The sequence below is a fragment of the Netta rufina genome (assembly GCF_964035555.1).
Source record: "Netta rufina genome assembly, chromosome: 1".
Taxonomy (NCBI): domain Eukaryota; kingdom Metazoa; phylum Chordata; class Aves; order Anseriformes; family Anatidae; genus Netta; species Netta rufina.
The window spans coordinates 163319751-163337751 of record NC_140123.1 but is presented as its reverse complement, the minus strand read 5'-3'; the positions used below and the strand labels follow the sequence as shown (position 1 = coordinate 163337751).

Below are 18001 nucleotides of genomic sequence, written 5' to 3'. Positions count from 1 at the left end.
GCAAAATCTGAGGTAGAGACTGGGACTCAGTTTGAGTCCCTCTGACTATTTAATAGAGCCCTGAATGCAGCTGAAGGACTGGGCGTTGAGCAAGAAGGGCTGGTGGGAGGATGGCAGCGGCTGAGGAGGACCGATGGATCTGCCTTGAAGGGTTGAGTGCGTGATTGACTTATCAATTAATCACTTTCTTTCTGTCACTGTCCCCCGTTCCTTTTATTTCTCCTTTGTTTAGGGAGTGTAAGATCCGAAGATGAGGCCCAGGGTGGAGTGCTACTCTCCAAAGTTTTGGCTGGTGCTGGCAGTCCTCGCGACAACAGGGAGCGGGGCCCATGCCCAGAAAAGCCACCCGAGCATTGGCATTGCAGTCATCCTGGTGGGGACCTCAGACGAAGTGGCCATCAAAGATGCACACGAGAAAGATGACTTCCACCACCTCTCAGTGGTGCCCCGGGTGGAGCTGGTGGCCATGAATGAGACAGATCCCAAGAGCATCATCACCCGCATCTGTGACCTCATGTCAGATCGGAAGATTCAAGGGGTGGTATTTGCTGATGACACAGACCAGGAAGCCATTGCTCAGATCCTGGACTTCATCTCTGCCCAGACCCTCACTCCCATCCTGGGCATCCATGGAGGCTCCTCTATGATCATGGCAGATAAGGTAAATTGAACTTCTGTTGTAAACCCGCAAATTGAAACTTAAAACAGAGAGAACTATCTGAGTCTGTGATCCTCAGGTGGAGTCTCCTGGGGCAGAAGGGCTAGGGGATTAGAGAGACTCAGATTCAAAGAGAGATTAAAAGAGCTAACTGTGTGTAGCACTGCTGAGAAGAGCCTATTAATCATGTGGAATTATCTGCAACAGAGGAAAAACCAAGAAGGGAAAGGAGCAGATAGAAGAGAGCTGCAAAAGAATGAGCTCTCTTCTTCCTTAAGAAGTGTAAAGAGCCTCTGACAATTCTGATTTTTTTTTTTTTTTTAAGGTTTTATTTTTGCCGGTGTTTTACCTTGAAAGTGCCAAGAATGCTAGCTTGGGTTTTCCCTGAACGGAGCTGGAGGACATTGTGGCATTTTCAGAGATGCTTAATACAGCTCTTACATCTTAATTGAAAAATAATTGAATCTTTAATAAAGCTATCATCTCTCAGAAGTGTTCATTAGCTCCTGAAGTTAAGTAGTGTTAGCTAACGCAAATAACTGGTCTGAACCAGTCCAGCTGTTTCCACTTTATTTTATTCCGTCATATCACTGACGCTTTGCTGTTTTCCCCAACCCAAGCTAGTATTCTTGGCAGTTAACTGCACAAACAGGCCCTCCTGCCACTGCTTTGGAACACGGCAAGATGCAGAGAGCACCATCTTTGGCCAGCTGGTAACTGTCAGCTTAGGAGAGCATGCATGGTGTACAGCTGGACCTGACAGAAATCTCCTTGGCAGGAGGAGCAGGGGACCCAGAAATTCACGCCTGAGTGTGCATTGGGCTGGCCAGTGCAGCTGACAGTGGCCTCCAAGCTGCTGTGGGCTGGCTGGAATATCCAAGAGAAGTGATCTGCCCTTTTTCCTGCAGGCTTGGTGCAAAAAAAGCCCCTTTATTGAGAAGAAACTCTTGACCACACTTTCATAAAGAAACAATCTGGGGATCAAGCTGACAGTCTTTTCCTTTTGCAGGTCACTCTTCAGCAAATCTGAGAGATTTCACTTGGCAGAATCAGGTGTAATTGAGGGAAGGGAGGGGGGGGAAGTAAGCTGGCCAATGTGGCAACTTTTCCTCAGAAAGATCTAGTGGACTTGAGAAATCGGGCATTTTCTGTTCCATTTACCTTGCAAGTAACTAATTCAGTGCAGGTCATCATAGGTGAGTAGCTGGGAATAGGTTAATCACAAGATATTTTCTCACTCTGTGGCTGTTCAGTTGCCAAATGTACATTTAATATGCAGGTTATTTTCTCAGATCAGTCACTGAACTAAAGTAGGCATTGAGTAATAGAATCACAGGCATTTATTTCTCTGTCCTTCAGTAGTTACAGTTGTGATAAAGTCATTATGCCCCATTCTACCCGCAATGAGACTTTTCTTTCTTGAGAAGAATTAGGCAACAACTCTGTGTCTCATTGCTCTCCTGCATTGCACGGTTGTCAGTGTCTGTGCAAAACAGGTCTAGAACATTACTTTTAGTGCTGCATTTCATCCTTATGGTGGCATTTTATATCCTCTTTGAACAAGCATCAGTGTCTCTGTTGCCAGACGTCCTAAGCACTGGGAAAAGGTCCTTGCGATTTTGAACGTGGCAGGCCAAGTTCCGATTTCTGATTCCTGCGGTGTAAATCCAGCACAGCACCACCGCCTATGGTAGGATTAGATCAAATTTACGCCTCTGTAACTCAAAGAGGAATTTGGCCTATTGAACTTGGTAAAAAGAAAAATCTTTGCCTCTCTCTCCTCTCTCCTTGGGAAGGTGGCATCTCAAGCGGCCACCCTGTGTATTCCACCAGTTGGCTTCTAAAGAGCCTTCTGGCAGTCAAGCAGCCCACAGGGAGCTCAAAGGTGGAAGCCTTATAAATAGAGATCTTTGTTTTATCAAGCTCCCCTTTTCCTAGTTTTGCAGGCAGGAGAAGCAGGATACATACAAAGATCTGTGGCTTTAGGAAAGGCCAAGATTTCTTTTCAGCATAAATCGAAAGGGCTGACCTTTAGAGCTTCTGATTCACAGGTGCGTAATCTTTAATGGATAATATTTGTTTGATGAATTGAATTAAAATATGGTGGAGAGTAAATACATTGATATTCTCCTGAAAATGCTGAAGTCTGACTGGTAAGTCCTTAACAATCTATTTTCCACAGAGGGCCTTGACAGAGGCTTGTCTTTTACTGACCCTTAGTCATGTAGTTTGCAAATGAGTTGTATGGCTGGCGTTTGATCCCGTAAGGACACATTGCTTCTTTCAGCATCCCTTCAATGCTCACAGCAGTCAGCTGTGATTGAACTCACTCAGCATTTCACAGGTTCAGACCTGCACCTAGAGGTTTGTTGTGCTCCTTGTGTGTTTGCGATCAGTGGCATCAATGCAAACCTAAAGAAGAGTGCAAACTGCTGACGCCTTCTCTGGTGGTTAAAGCAAAAACCTCCTCAGTTGAACCACCTTCCCTAAAGGAGCATGAGAAATTCTGTTTAACCTTCAATGAGGGTTTGATAAGTGTGTCTGTGAGGAAATTTGGGTCCATGTGTGAAATTAACTTCGTAATGTTCTGTAAAGCTGGTGAATTGAGACATGAAACGACAGGCAAAAAAGAAAAAAAGGATTTCCAGCCTGAATTTATGCCCCCACCCCCTGATAGAAACCTTGTACAACGTGCACCATAGGCTGCCTTCATCTCAGTTAACATCCATCTGAAAGTTTGCTAACTGTAGGTCTAGGCATCGCATTGCTACAATCAGTGGGGAAGGAGGCACCACCTGAGGACAGTTCATCCCCATGCACCTTGGGGTGCAATGAAATGTTTGTAGGGCAGTCCTGTGTCTCCCCACTGATTACTGAAGAAGGCTCTACTCCAAATTGCTCTTGACGCTTCAAGTGAAGTGCCACAAATCTTGCCCTAGGTGTAACATAGCAGGTGGAGGTGTGCTGCTGAAAATGTAACATCTGGATTTCCTGATTGTTTTGTTCAAATTTGTGCTCTTTAATATTGCATCTGATTAGATTTTGTAGATAATATTTAGACTTTCTGTTTTCCATGTTTTTCCCCTGAACAATAACTATATAGTCATTTGCACATGTTTTTGCTGTTTCTCTCCTCGGTGGTCATGTCTCTAATCCCACCTGTTTAGCTGTTACAAAGCGCTGCATTTAATCTGTCTAATTTGGCATCAGAAGAAATTGACCAGATGATGTGTGTACACTGAGATCTGGGTTTAGTTCCAGGAAGCTGGTACAGCACAGACACCCTGTGCTGCACTCCAGTGCTGGAGAGACCACTTTACTGAGGGAGACTCTCCTCACCACTGGTTCAGTCCTTTTAGTCTGATGAGATTGCCAGCAGTGATGCCAAGTGTTGGGAGCTGCAGCAGTCACTTTGATGGGACTGGATGGCTTGGGAGTGATGGCTAAGGGGGTTCAGTAGCCCCTATATTAGCTCCTTTCAGAGGAACAAGTCCTGCAGTTGTGGGGTAGAGTGTAAGAATGGCTGCACCCTTTTCAGTCCTATGAATGAACATTTATCTGGTTCTTGTTTTGGTGCTGATACCTTGAAAAGGAATTAGAACCACATGTCCAGAGGACTGCAAAGCACTCATGACCAGTGACATCTGCTCCCATTCCAGTTTTTAAAATTACTTTTCCTGTCTCCCAAGTTGTTTTTAAAAGCAGAAATTCAGTCCTATCACAATGTGGATATAGTTGGTTGATGAGGATGCTCTATGTTAGGAGAATGATGATGGGAGCAAACCTTCAAGGCTAAAAATGCAGCTTCAGTTCAGATAAGCACTCAAACCAGTATCTTGTGTTTGCAGACCTGAGACTGGAAACCTGGGATGGGCTTCTCTTCATTATACTTTAAATATTGCCTTCTATCACTTTTTCACAGAACTAGGAGGTAGAGGTGCAGTTGCAGAAAAGGAAATAATAACAATGTAAATTTATATGCATCTTAAAGGAAGAGTAAATTGTTGTTCAGATTTAGGACACTTACTGTGTTGGAAAAGACTTCGATTCATGACAAAAAAAACAACCACAGCATTTGGCTGACTGGTTTGTTTTGTAACAACAGACTTTTCTTTTTAAAAAGAGGGAGAGTCAACTTGCTGGTAATGAAAGTAGAAAAGGTAAGAACAGAAACTGTCTTGGGTTGCCTTATAGCATAGCTGGTGACCATCATTTTTGGCAGAAGCGTCTTTTTGCAGTTTTGCTGGGTTTCATGCTTTACTAAAGCTGCTTGTCCTGTTCAGCTTTATAGTAATGTAATGGTGCACAAGCAGCACCCAGGAAAAATATTGGAAGAGGAGTGTGATTCTGTTGTCCTTTATCTTTGAGTCCTGTGCTATTTTCTCTGAGATTTGTTCACACAGGGTAGCCATGTTGATGGAAATAAAATGATAGGGAAGAATAATCTATGAAATAAGGCTATGTCTATAATAAAATCTATATAAAAGCTGTGTGAAACTAACCTGAAATCTAAAACCCTTGATCTTTCTGGGCCAGGTTCTCCTTTCTTTTCTTACACAGCATAGAGCTGAATTTTCCACTATTTCCTTTACTACCTTGCATTCCCACCCCCCCATTCACACTAAAGGTATACTTTTTCCTCTAACTTGCCAGCTCTGCTTCATAAGTCCTTGTCCCCTTTCTTTTTGTTTTCTGTCAGGTTTCCAAGATTTCTCTCTCTCTCTGTTTCAATGCTGAACTTTGAGGTGATTTTTTCCATGCTTGGGCCATGTTGCTTTGGCAATGGTGGTATTCGGCATTTCAGTGGGGAGCAAGCATGTTGAAACTTGGTCAATGGGTGTAAAGCACCAGAGAAGGGATCTAGCTATAGGTCAGAGTGTAGCAAAATGATGCTGCAGGTAGAGGGAAGCCAAAACTAGTTGGATAAGCTGAGCACCTTGATATATTCTGAAAACCAGGACAAAGTCAAAGACACTGGGACAGTGCTGCTAAAAGCAGTACATCTGTAATTAAAAGGAAAGCACTTTCACTCTCAGGTTTCCAAAGGTTAAATAATAGAGATGCATGGGGAATGCAAACCTCATTTTTCAGATGGAAATTTGATTCATTTCCATGAGGGATGTCATCAGAAATTTTTAGAGCCTTTGTGTGAAAAATTCAGTAAAAAAACAACAGGAAAAGTTCCTTTTGAATGGTTATATGAAAGGAAGTGAAATAAATTACAAACAAAATGATGCTTAGAAGGGAAGAAAGATGCATTTTGATCTGCAAATGTTGAAAGAGTACAATTCAGTGTTGTTAGAAGACTTATATCCCTTTTTTCCCCTCCAAAATGATGTGCAGTTGATGTAATTTCACAAGGCATTTTCATTTCTCTGAAAATGCATTTGATGATAGTAATAGCCTAAATGTTTCTTAGACTAATCTCGTGATTAGCAAAGATAAATTTGATCTTAAAAAAAATAAAAATCAGCAGTTCCCCTTCAAGCTTTTAGTATTTTTATTCAGGACACGATTAATCTATTTCTTTTGCTTTTGGTACTTTGTTTCCTCTTGCTGCCAAATGAAAGCTCTGTGTAGCTCACAAGTAATGAACTAAATTTCATGTGTCCTCAAACTATAAGTCTGCTGTAAAAATTGGAGAGGGAGAAAAAAGGTAGGTCACAGATATAGAGAATAAAAGCCTGTATTGTATGTCAGTTCAGTGTCGCTTTTCTCTTGAGTATACACATGTAATCATAGGCCAGGTGGATCAGTAATTTATGTTTGTGTGTGTGGAATCCACCCATATAAAAATATTTTTTTTGTATAAAGAAATATAGGTAGCATTTTTCTGTGGAGTTTAATTAATATCTCAAACTTTCCCTAGAACATTTTTTTATTACTTTACAAATAAATTGCAGCATTAAAAAATCCCTCAGATATTAGGAAACCTGGAAATGAACTGTTAAGAGCTTTAGCCTCTCCCCAGGGCCGTTAAATCCTTCAATGTTAACTCTCATTTCCTAAACAAGAGCTTGAGTACTCTTGTTAATATTATTTCAATGGAGAAAAAAAAAAAAAAGACCTTTCAAAGAAATATATTGTTTCTTTTATTAAATATCATAATACAATAGCATGTTTTCTAAATTTTTCAAGTTTCTCTCTACTTTCTCTCCCACATGCTTCAAACGGGAATGCCATTTGAAGGCTTTCACTTCCTTGTAGAGTAGTGTTCTTGACAGTCACAAGAGAAAAGTATGGAGTTCAAATTTTTTCTAAAAACAAAACAAAACAATAACAAAAAAACCAACAAAACAACAAGAAAGCCCACTTTTATTTTTATGTATGTATTAGGTACGTATTTAGGGTAAACATAGCTTTCCTGCAGATATTCCTGTCTTTTTTTCCTCATCATTTCTATTTGATGCACTTCATATCTACCCTGAGCCTTGGACGCCTGCAGCCTGAAGGCACCATCTTTGCTTGAATGGCACAAGGCTGGGGAGGGGGAAATCTGGAGGGACTCCCATGAGGCTCATGCCCTGTTAAATGACCATGTGGAGCTTTTGAGCAGTGGCAGTGCTGGAACAGGAGTAGGGTGCAGAATGTGAAGGAGCTTACAGGGGAGAGTCAATTCCTTCCCTTGGCAGAAGTTGTCCCAGATGATGTACGTCAAGCAAACCTGAAGTCTGATTCCTTTACATCAGACTTTTGTAGCTATTTATAAGCTGTTTTATTTTGAGTCATATAATTCTTCTTCTAGGAGTACTCAGTTTTCTCCTGTTGTTATAGTGATGTTTTCTTTTGAGTGTCAGAAGACCTTTCCTTGCCTAGCTCTTCATGCAACCCCTGCAACCTGCCTGGGAGAAAAAGAAACTGTTAACTTCTTTCCTACTAATGTTTAAATGAGGTGTTGTCATTGTCTACATGGAAATAGAAGTACTGAAATATCTGAGGAAAATGTTGTTTCCCACCCAGCTTGGTCCTGCCAAGTAATAAGGCTTTTGTGGAAAAGTTCTTTCTTACTAGATTTCTAACCATGACTTTCATGCTGCTGGTGTTTGGGTAGATGTCCAAATCCATGAGCACCTGTCCACAGAAAATCTGAGAGCTTGATGAGATCTTGACTCATTATTACTTGTAATTATTATTACTATTTCTTCAAAATAGACAAACATAAACTAAAAAAAAAAAAAGACCAAAAACAAGTAAAACCACAAAAAGCCCAAGCAACACAAAAATATTAAATCAATTTGTGCCATCCCCAGCTGGACAAGGAGATTAGTTTCTTCATTCTGGAGCAGGCAGTCCTTTATTACAACCCCAAGCAGTTACTTGTCTCACAAAATCTAAATTAATTACACTCAAATTGTCCCAACCCTAAACTGGCCTCAAAATGAAATTGAAAACATGGAGTGTGAAATTGCCCAATGCTGCTGCTTTAGATCTGCGTATCATTCCCCTGTAACCGCAGGACAGGGAGAAACAATTCTTTTCAGGGAATCTCTTCTCTTTGCCTTTTATTTGCTTCATTAACCAAGTTTGGATGGGATGGATTATGAAGGAAGTTAAGGGAATTAAATATACACAGGCTGGGGAGAAAAACAGTACAGAAAATGATATTATTTTAGTCTGTGAGCCTGTTAAGGGTCTGGAGGGACTGATGTATAAAGAAAGACTGGAACAGCTATACGTGTATGTTGTAGATTGGCTGAACAATGAGTCAGGGTGTGATTTATATATGCAGTGAACAGAGAAAGACTAAAATTAGAGAAAATTATACTTAGGGAGTTGCCAGAAGGAGAGACAGGATGAATTGAGAAAAGATATCATTTGTATGTGTATCGAGAAGAAAGTTCAGACACTTACTTTTATTAGGATATGCTGTAGTCTCCTTGTGCAAGAGTGTGGAAAGCATGTTGCTTCAGCTTTTTTTCAACCAGGTTTTCAGCCAGGACTGAACGAAGTGCTAGAGAATTGCGTTATATGGCTAGAGAGGTGGTGGAGAAAAAGGGCGGCAAAGATCAGTTACAGGAAAACTTCTTGTTAATCTAGGATCATGGGGTGTAAGGAAGAAAAAGAAGACTATATTAAATAAAATTCTGAAGGTAATTGGAAAAAAATATACACCAAATACTCTATCGAGGTACTTTTTTTTCTGTGCTTTGGTAATAGCTTCTAGCTGTGTATCTATGAGATTCCTGATAACAAATGTATGTTTCAGAGGAGGGGGGGAGGAGGAATGAAGGAGGTAGAGAGTCTAAAGGCAAGATGGAAAAAAAAAATCAAAAAAAAAATCAAAAGAACACACAATGAGGAGGACTGATCTAAGGGGTTCATTATGGCCAGCAGAATCAAATAAGTCCTGTAGACCAGAGTGCTCATTGCAGCTCTGCTCTAAAACAGCCTTCTACATGACTTTGAGACAGCTACTCAACTTCTGTCTACATTAATTTGCCCTTTGTACGAAGACAGTAATGATGTTTTTGTAAAGTACTTCGAGCTGTACAAAAGCTAAAGGCTACCTAATTGCCAGGGAGCAATTAATGAATTTTTCTAGCTGAAGTAAATACAATGCTTGATATGAAAATCTGTACTCCAGGAGGAGAAGCTGTAACCCCCATTAGAGGTGGCTGAATAGCTGCAGCATGCAGGAAAGCTTATTGTATGCAGGGCTGATAGCACCGTCTATTGTAAGCTTGCCCAGCATTCCCTGTTATAAGATCCTCTTGGGGGTTGCCTGTAACTTTGCCAGACGATTAGTGTTTGAGCAAAGTTTCCTATGCCAGGTGTATGCCTCAAGCTGATTGATTTATTTCTCTATTTATTTGGAGAATAAAATAGCTGTCTTAAAAATGTGGCAAGGAAGATACGTGACTTGTTCATGTTGAAAACGTTAGTGTGTTTTCTTACAACAATTCTGCCTGACCATCACTGGCCTCTAGAGCAAGGAATGGAGTCTGGAGATGTCTTGTAGGGAAGGACTTTTAATCAAAATGTGCTTTTGCTGCTGCATGGCGTAGGTTGCTCCAAGTTTGGCTTTGGTATAAGCTGTGAGAAATTGTGTATATGTAGCAGAATCTTTTTACATGTTTGCTACAAATCTCTTGAAGAGATCTTGTCCTTTGAAGCTGTGCTTCAAAACTGCATTTGGACTGGGGGCCGCACAGGCTGTGCTGGGGCTGGAGGTGCTCTCCTATGAGATCTGGTCAGAATACACCCAGGAAGAACTGTGCAGCACAGAAAAAGACAAGTGTGTGAAGGACCTCAGTGGGTGAGTAGTTTAGGACCAGAAACCTGATGTGAGGAAGGGTGCAAGGGAAGTCTCTGCAGGGGTGTGGCATCAGTGCTCCCCTGGGGAAAGGCTAGCGGGTCTCCCAGTGTATGCACAGGGTATGCTCAGCCAGGTGCCCCTTAGCCAGCATGAGGCCCCCATGGCCTGCCAGGACCCTGGTTCAGGGCAAGTGCAGTGCTTTGTCTGCTCACTTTGCTGCTTGCTTCCAGTGAGGCAGGGTCCTGCTAGTGTTCCCCAGCTCACTGGGGAGGTGTGGTGGTGAGGGCTGAGGAGCCCCATGGCCACAGGGCTGGACAGCGTGTCCTCCAGGCTGGCAGCCTGCTGGGGCCTGTAGTGCTATGCCTGCCCCCTTCCTCTCCTTTCCCTTTTCCTCCTTTCCTTTCTGTCACCCGCTTCTGTCTGTCACTCTACCCATTTCTTAATTACTGTTTGCGCTGTGCTTTGAAAATGCAAAGTATGGTATAAATGTTAAGTGTTTTTATTATTGTTATTATTTCTGCTTTTTCTTTTTCATTTGCATCCCTCACCCTCTATTCTCTTGCTATTGTGGCTTCCAGAGAGAACGTGTGGGACTACATTATTTATAAATGTGTGAGAGTAATTACAGAAATGATTTAATTACTCAGTTAATACTGTTCTTCACATCACCAACTTGACAGGCTGGTGATCCTCTCACCGCAGTCGAGCATACAGTCTGGTGGTGCCTGTACCACGTCACAGACCAGTGGGTAACAGGAGGCAAAGCCTGGGGAAAGCCTTGCATGATGCCTCTTGCTTCTCTCCAGCCAAGGGCTAAGGCTGCTGAGCCTGTGTGGGTCTTGCTGGGGTAATTGCTGTTGCCACCTCAGTTAGGGGTTGACCGTGGGGATGTGAGCACCTGGCTATGGTGATGACTTGCGTGAGGGTTTGTGGTGGCCATCTGGTGGGGGTTTGTGCTTAGCAGGCTGGCCATGTGTCTGCACCTTAGTTGAAAGGGGCTAGTGAAGGGTTTGGAATTGAGGAAAGACATCATGAATTTACTCTAAGCCTTTGCACCTGTCCTAATGATGCGTATAATTCTGTCCCAGCTAATCTAAGAGGGAATTCCCCAATGAGTTCAGTATCCATTGTGTGTGTCTAACATTCTTTCCAACACAAACTTGCTTGAGATGAAGTTTCAGTATTCTGTGTGCTACATTAACCACATTTTTCCATGTATTAGAGGTCAGTGATCTGGGAGGCATTTATTGACGTAACTTTTGTTTAAGCCTCCCAAATCATGGGGTTCACATGCTTTGTATGGGCCTGAGTGTAAGGTAAGATCACTATAGCCAGAAATATTTGTACATGCAAGCGGCTGTGTAATTCTGAACCTATTGAAATAAATGATTTTTCTCTCTGAATGGAATGGCCTTCTCCTGCTGAGATTCACTCCATGGGAAATACAATGGTTTCCATCACTTTCAGTTCAGAAAGGCTTGTTGGGAGCAGGGAATCTCCTGTCACTGGTGCAGTATGGACAGCAATTGAGAGAGGAGAGTATGTGTCCTTTCAGGGAAACACACTTGAGCTGATGGTAACCAATACCTTGTAGTTATCTACTCAAGGCAGTAAAAAAAAAACAAAAACAAAAACCAACACAACAAACCTGCACCTAGCAGAGCACAGAAGAAATGTAAGGAAGATGATCCTCTTATGAAAGTATTGTAGATAACAACAACAACAAAAAAGAGTCAGTGGATTCTTAACAATGGAGGTAGTTGCTCAGAGAGGGGAGAGAGAGGCTCTTGTGGGATAATGGTGTATTCGCCAGATAATGGCGTAGAGAGAGAATCTCAGAAGTGCCTGCTTTCCCGTTTCTTGAAGTTGCCTAGCTCCATTTGGGATCCTTCATGGCCTGGGCTCTGGGCCAGGCTCAGCCTGTTCCTCAGCACAGCAGTGCTGGGTGGGTGGCAGGGAGGTTGGGGAACAGGTGGCATTAGGGCTGGTGGAGTGGAGAGCCTTTTCCATGCAGTACTGTGTGCCAAGATGCCAGGCACAGGACACCTGCTATCTGGGTGGGCTCTGCCTCCCTCCAAGGAGCACTGGAAATTGAAGATGTAGGCTAAAGTCTTTTGAGTATGAACAGTGATTCTAACTGCTTTTTTTTTTTTTTTTTTTTCTTTTGGCATCCAACATGAAGCAGGTTAAAGCAGCCCAAATTTGAAAAAAGGCTGAGCATCTCTACCTTCTGGAAGTTGGGTATTTCATGTCATATCTCCTAATTGACACCTAGAGTCCCTCATTGCTTTTGAGAATCTATGCTAAAGGCTTTTCTTTATTTTTTTTCCTATATCTGGTACACAAAAAAGTGAATTTTATGACCCGACACTGGAATAGATTGTTGAAAAGACAGAGTGAGTGGAAGGACAGTAGGAAGGAGTAGTTTTGTCAGCTCCCAAATGAGTGAATCCTGTTTTTAGTGGATACATGTCTCATGGTTAATTGATTCTTTGACTGAATTATATGCTGAGACTGTAATGTGAGCTCATCCTTTAGTAGACACCAGAGAATCCACAGAGGAGATAACTTGAGCAGGGTGAAGAGATTTCAGAAGAGCTGAGCTCAGCCTTTACACAAAGGTGAGGACTGGAGACATTGAAAGGACCTAATTTCTCCACCCACTACCCTGTTTCAACCAGGATATGTCCAGTCCAAAGGAGTTGGTGTGCCTGTAGAAACTTCAGTTTTTCCAGGAGTTGACTACACCTTCTCCCTACAGGAATTTAATTCCTCCCAGGTCCTCTATTGCTTTTTTCCCACAGTTTACTCTGTATTTTATGGCTACTGCCTGGGAAGAAGGGAGATGTACTGTGGTGCCCCAAGGACTATGTGTATAGGGATTGCCCACCATAGGCATGTTGCCTGGCCAAGATGAAATTTATCTGATTGCCTAGTGAGCCATAGCGTGTGCCTGTGACTGGATGAATCATACACATTGCTGTGTGGCCAGACAAAGGCTTTGGGACTGTGTGCAGTTGCAGGCTCTATTTTGTACAGGACTGTAAGAATTTAATTCTCCTTGAGTCCTCTGCCCCTTTGTCAAATCAGGTGGAAATCTGCCAGCAGGTTCAAGAGTTGCTGGGAAGTCTGACTCATGTACACACGAACACATGTACCAGGTTTGCAAAAGCTTCTTTTCCTCGCAAAAATGAGCTAAAAACACACACAGAAGGTGAGCAAAGCCCTGCGTTGGAGTGTCTGATGAGCTGTGATTTCTATACAAGTGACCCATGCGCAGCATGTCTCAAACACGCTTGCAGCATGCTTACCATCGCTGCCACACGCTTGCAGGGTGACTCATTGTGATTCACCCGGAGCAGTCCTGCTCTGTGATTTGCATAGGCGAGCATGCAATGCGAGCTGCGCTGTCTCCTGGGGTTGGATGTTCGGTTCACACTTGTGCACAGCGCACATGTATGCGCTCTGTGACTCACACTAACATGCCGTGGTGGCTTGGATCACGGAAGCAAATGAGACATAATCATGAGCAGACACTTGTTCAGTGTCTCATGCTCCTATCGGTTAGCTTTTGAAGGAGAACATGGCACAAGGCTTGAAGATTTTAATATTTTTATCCTGAAACAGACCTCTTGAGAAAAAAAATTAGCCTGATGACAGCAGCAGTAATTGGATTATTCCGTTAGTATTCTCTGTGGAAGAGGAAGTTGCGTGACTTTATATTTTCAACACAGAGACTTAAAAATTGCACTTAAAATGTGAATTACGCCTTACTTTCTTTTCATAACTGACAAGCAGGCATCTGTTTTCTGCCCTACTTTCCTTCTGCACACCTTCTGCCTTTCGTCTGCCTGAGCTTTCTTATTCTTTGCAAGGCTACAGCAAACTGTGGTGACTTGCATGCCTCAAATGGCACTGAAGGAGATCAAGGCATGGTCTAAGCAGTAGGTGGGCTGAGGAGGTGCCATGCTGAAGGTGAAAACAAGAGATTTATGTATCCCTTGATCTAGAGGAAGGGGTTTGTTTAAAGGCCTGGACACCTGGGGGAGGTAGAGACAGGAAGGTCTGGAAAGAATAAGGTGAAGAAATGCAGGGCAGGGAGGTGCTGAGCAAACATTGAGCAGATCTCTGAGCACTGAATCTTCTTTTGCTCTATGGGCTAATCTCCTGCAGCTGCAATATTAACACTAAAATAATTTGTAATGGGACTGACAAAGTTTTGGAATATGTTCACACCTGCAGTAGACAGCACTGCTGAGGTGGAAGGAGATGGGAAGGAACTGGACAGATGGTAATGAGCCAGCCTTATATTTCTGCTAGTTCTGGTCATTTACAGGCTTCCTATACACTCATGGCCTCCCTCTCTTTTATTTTAAAAATATCTGATTATATTTTGATAAACTTTTTGTTTATTTGGAATCTGCTAGGGGAGTTTTGCTGGGCTTTGGGTACATCCAAATGTTTGATACAGTCATTACCTGGTCAGAGATACCACTTTTTTTCTTTTGTTATTCAGTTGTTTCCTTAATTTAGATTTAATAAGTCACTTTGTGCTCCATTAATTAGGCCATCATGCAAAATGTTTAATGCCGAAGCATGCTTGCTTGCAGATGGTGGAACAGCTTCATTTAGCGAATGGCTGGAGACCTCACCAGGCTGTGTTGCTCCTCATGCCCACGGTCCATTCTCCCCCAATGAGCCATGATGCCGTTAACCTTCTCTGTCTCCATGTCCTGGCGTGAATCCACAGGGCGCATCTTCACCATGGCTTCTAAGAGCCTTTTTCTCTGTCCAATCCTCCTGCCCTTGCTGGAGCTCCCTTGAAAGATTTTATGTGCATGCGTGGGTTTTACGTTTCATCTCCTTAATTGTTACAAACTGAAGCTGTGGCTGTCAGCTTTCTCAACAAAGGCAAAATGGACTGGCAAAAGCATGCTGTGATACTGGCCACTGGAGGAGGAGGAGGTTGTGAGCAGTATTTGTCTCCTGCTGTGCTGAGGGCTACAATTCTGCCCAACAGTGTCACTCACTGGTCACTATGCTAGTCCAATAGTGTGTTGCTGTATGGCTTGAGATATGCCTGTAATAATACTCAGTAATATACAATACAAGCTGTTGGGAAGTATTTTGTGCTTTCAGAGTGCCAGGAACCAGCCAGCATCTCCTGCCGTGTGCTGCTATAAAACACACAAATCTCTCAAATCATACGTTGATTTTTTTTTTTTTTTTTCCGTTGGTGGTAGAGGAGTGAGTTACTTTTTCAGTTTCCCTATCTCCTGCTCTAGTCTAGCCTTCAGTACTAGGAAAAGGATTTTCTCAATTGGCATGCTAGGGTTTCTGTGGCCAGAGAAGTGTTTTTATATGGGAAGGGGTAACAGCGTGGGGAACGTGTAGGTGTGTTGCTGTATAACTGAGCCCATGTGGAAGCACATCCTCTCCTTCTCCATGCTGCATGCATCCTTGCTATCAAGGAATCCTTTTGGCCAAATGTTTTGCTTTCATTTGATGAATAAATTGGATATGGAAATGAGCTGACATGAGTAGATTAGACACGAGGTGATAGGGATCTTGTTGTGACAATCAATTTACCTCTTTGCACTTAGGAACCTGTAGGCGATGGTCTTCTGGGAACATATCTCCCAGGACTTGCTCCTTCAGTTATAATTTGTGAATCTCCAGAGGATAAAGCTATTTTATGGTACTCTTTCCTTCATGTTTGCCTTGCCTTCCTCTTCTTTGTAGTGATCCACCTCCATGTGCTAGCAGCCTTTGAAGGGTAGCCCCTGCAAAATCAGCGTGTCTTCTCATGGGGGCTGAGAAAAGGTATTGGAGCTGTCTGGGATAAGAAAGAAATGGAGGAGACCTACTGATAGGAGGTGTTTGACAAGGGTCAGCAGTGGGGAGGGGGATCATTTGGGGTACCCCAAAGGTGAGGGTGCAAAGAGGCAAGGGTGCTGGAGAGAGGAGGTGTGATGGGATGTTCAGTCCTTCATAGAATAAAGTGGGCAGAAAGGCCTCAGGGAAAGATTGAGTAATTAACAACCTCTGGGATGCATCTGCCTCTCTCAGGCAGCAATATGTGCATTGTGTGACCTCAAGTGAGCACAATTCTCTCACTGTCTCTCCCACTTCCCCCTGGTCAGTCGGGCTCAGCAGCCCTTATCTCTCTTGCAAACAATCCTGTATGTGCTTTGCAGGGCCCTGGACCAGAGGCTGGCCCAGGCTTTTCTCCATGTCACCTGGGAGGCAGGATCTGGACCTGGTGCTGGCACATGCCAGGCTGGGGTGGGAAGGCAGTACAGCGAGGGAGGGAGGACGTGTTCTTCAGGGCCCAAGCAAGTGCACAAAAACGTGTCTGCACCTAAGGGCAGGGGAGAGAAATACAACTTAAGCCTCAAAAGGTTCATGTCCCTTGTCAGAAAGTCCCAAGACAAAATCTCTTTGCTACCAAATACATTCCAGCCCACAGCCCCGTTATCTTTTCTTTATTTTTTTTTTTCCCTCTTAACGGTTGAACCGTTTAACGCCACATACGAAGTCAGATCTGGCCGCTGAGGGGCGATTCTGGGTTGCCATGGCAATGAGGCATGTCTCTCCAAATTAGGACATTTTTCTGCTGCCTTTTCCATGCGAGGCTTTCTCTCATCTCTTTCTCCCCCTCTTCCTTGATGTCTGAAGTGCTGAGAGCTGCCTCCTCTCCTGCACGCTCCGTGAAAGGGATCAGACTTTGCCCGTCTGAATTAATTCCTCTGAAGCCCGTGCCAACTTTGTGTGTGCTGGCTCTGCGAGGGGGAGCTTTGAGCTCTCCAATGAAAACGTGGCAGGACGGGGGCGAGGAGGGGCGTAGAGGCAGGGAGGTTAGTGGGGGCAGGCAGTGTGTGGCTGTGGGGTGCTAATTGCCTTCTGCGCCATCACCTCATTTTTCCACCCGTGCTGCCAGGGCTGGGCACTTGGCTGATTTAGATTAAGATATATTTTAGGACTAGAAAAGCTATTGGAGTAAAACCTGGGGAGGATGTAAATGTGTTGGCAAGTCTTGAAATCTCTTGGGCAGCCTTAGCTTCCCAGGGTCTGATCCATTATGGTGCAAGCACTTGCAGTGGCACCATAGGAGTCATCCATCTCTTAGGGGCATTGTGACACAGGGCCTTGTCCCCCCCGCATCTGGTACGTGTCTGCACTGAAGCAGTCAAGTGCCTTTACACCACTTCTGCACCTGTATATTCCCCTTGCAGATTTAGGATTTGGCATGAGTCAGACCCAGCTCAATTAATTCTGGCTGCTGACAGATTCCCAAGGCCCCCCGTGGCAGCTGGGATTAGTCTGACACAGGGAAGCCCCCAGCCAGACTGCCTTCTCTGGACTACACCTCAGACCGAGGGAGTAGGAAGAGAAAGGAGCTGGCATAGGCAGTGCTGGAAACTTGCAGAAATGGAGGCATGCCTGTGGTGGGCAGTTCAGGGTGGCTGAGTATTGTCATGGACTGATGCATGGCAGAGCAGTACGGTCCAGCATTTTCTAACCACCAAGGCACAAATGAAAAGGTAATGTAATGAGGTTTTCCTGCTTCTATTTTCCCCTGGCCAAATGTGCTACTACCCCCAAGACCCCCTCCCCCCTTTTTTTTAAACTATATATATATGGTATATTTTGGGACTTCCATGCATAGCCGTGAGCAGGAAATCAGGGGAGAGCAAAATTAGCAGATTGTGAATGTTTGGAATGGAGATGAAGGTGTAAATTTTGGTTGAGAAGACAACTGGCCTCAAAGTCTGTTCCAGCCTGGCCATGCTTTAGCATTGCTGTTTTTCATAAAAGATGCTCTGGAGCTGGGGGCAGTTGGCTGTGAAGTGAAGAGCATAGCAGAGTGATGTGCCATGGCTGAACTCCTTGGGCTCAGTCCCATGTGCTCTGCACCTTTGGCTGCTGTGGGATGGCAGTAGTGTAACGCTGGACTGATGGTATGATCAGACATACATCTGTTCTCCAGGAAGCAAAAAGTCTTGATTCTCTTTAATGATACAACATTTAAATAAAGTGAAGCGGGTAGACTTGTGAATTAGTCTGACCCATAACCACAGGGGCAC

General features: G+C 43.7%; 1 protein-coding gene across 1 annotated transcript in view; it reads left to right on the top strand.

The window, feature by feature from the left end:
• Nucleotides 1-250: 250 nt before the first annotated feature.
• The window catches only part of GRIN2B (glutamate ionotropic receptor NMDA type subunit 2B), a gene marked incomplete at both ends in the record, with an annotated part of 162036 nt that continues 144285 nt past the window's right edge, over nt 251-18001 (top strand). Inside the window, one exon of the mRNA XM_084291018.1 lies at nt 251-661. Coding sequence (XP_084147144.1) covers nt 251-661 — 411 coding nt within the window. The remainder of the gene's footprint in view (nt 662-18001) is intronic.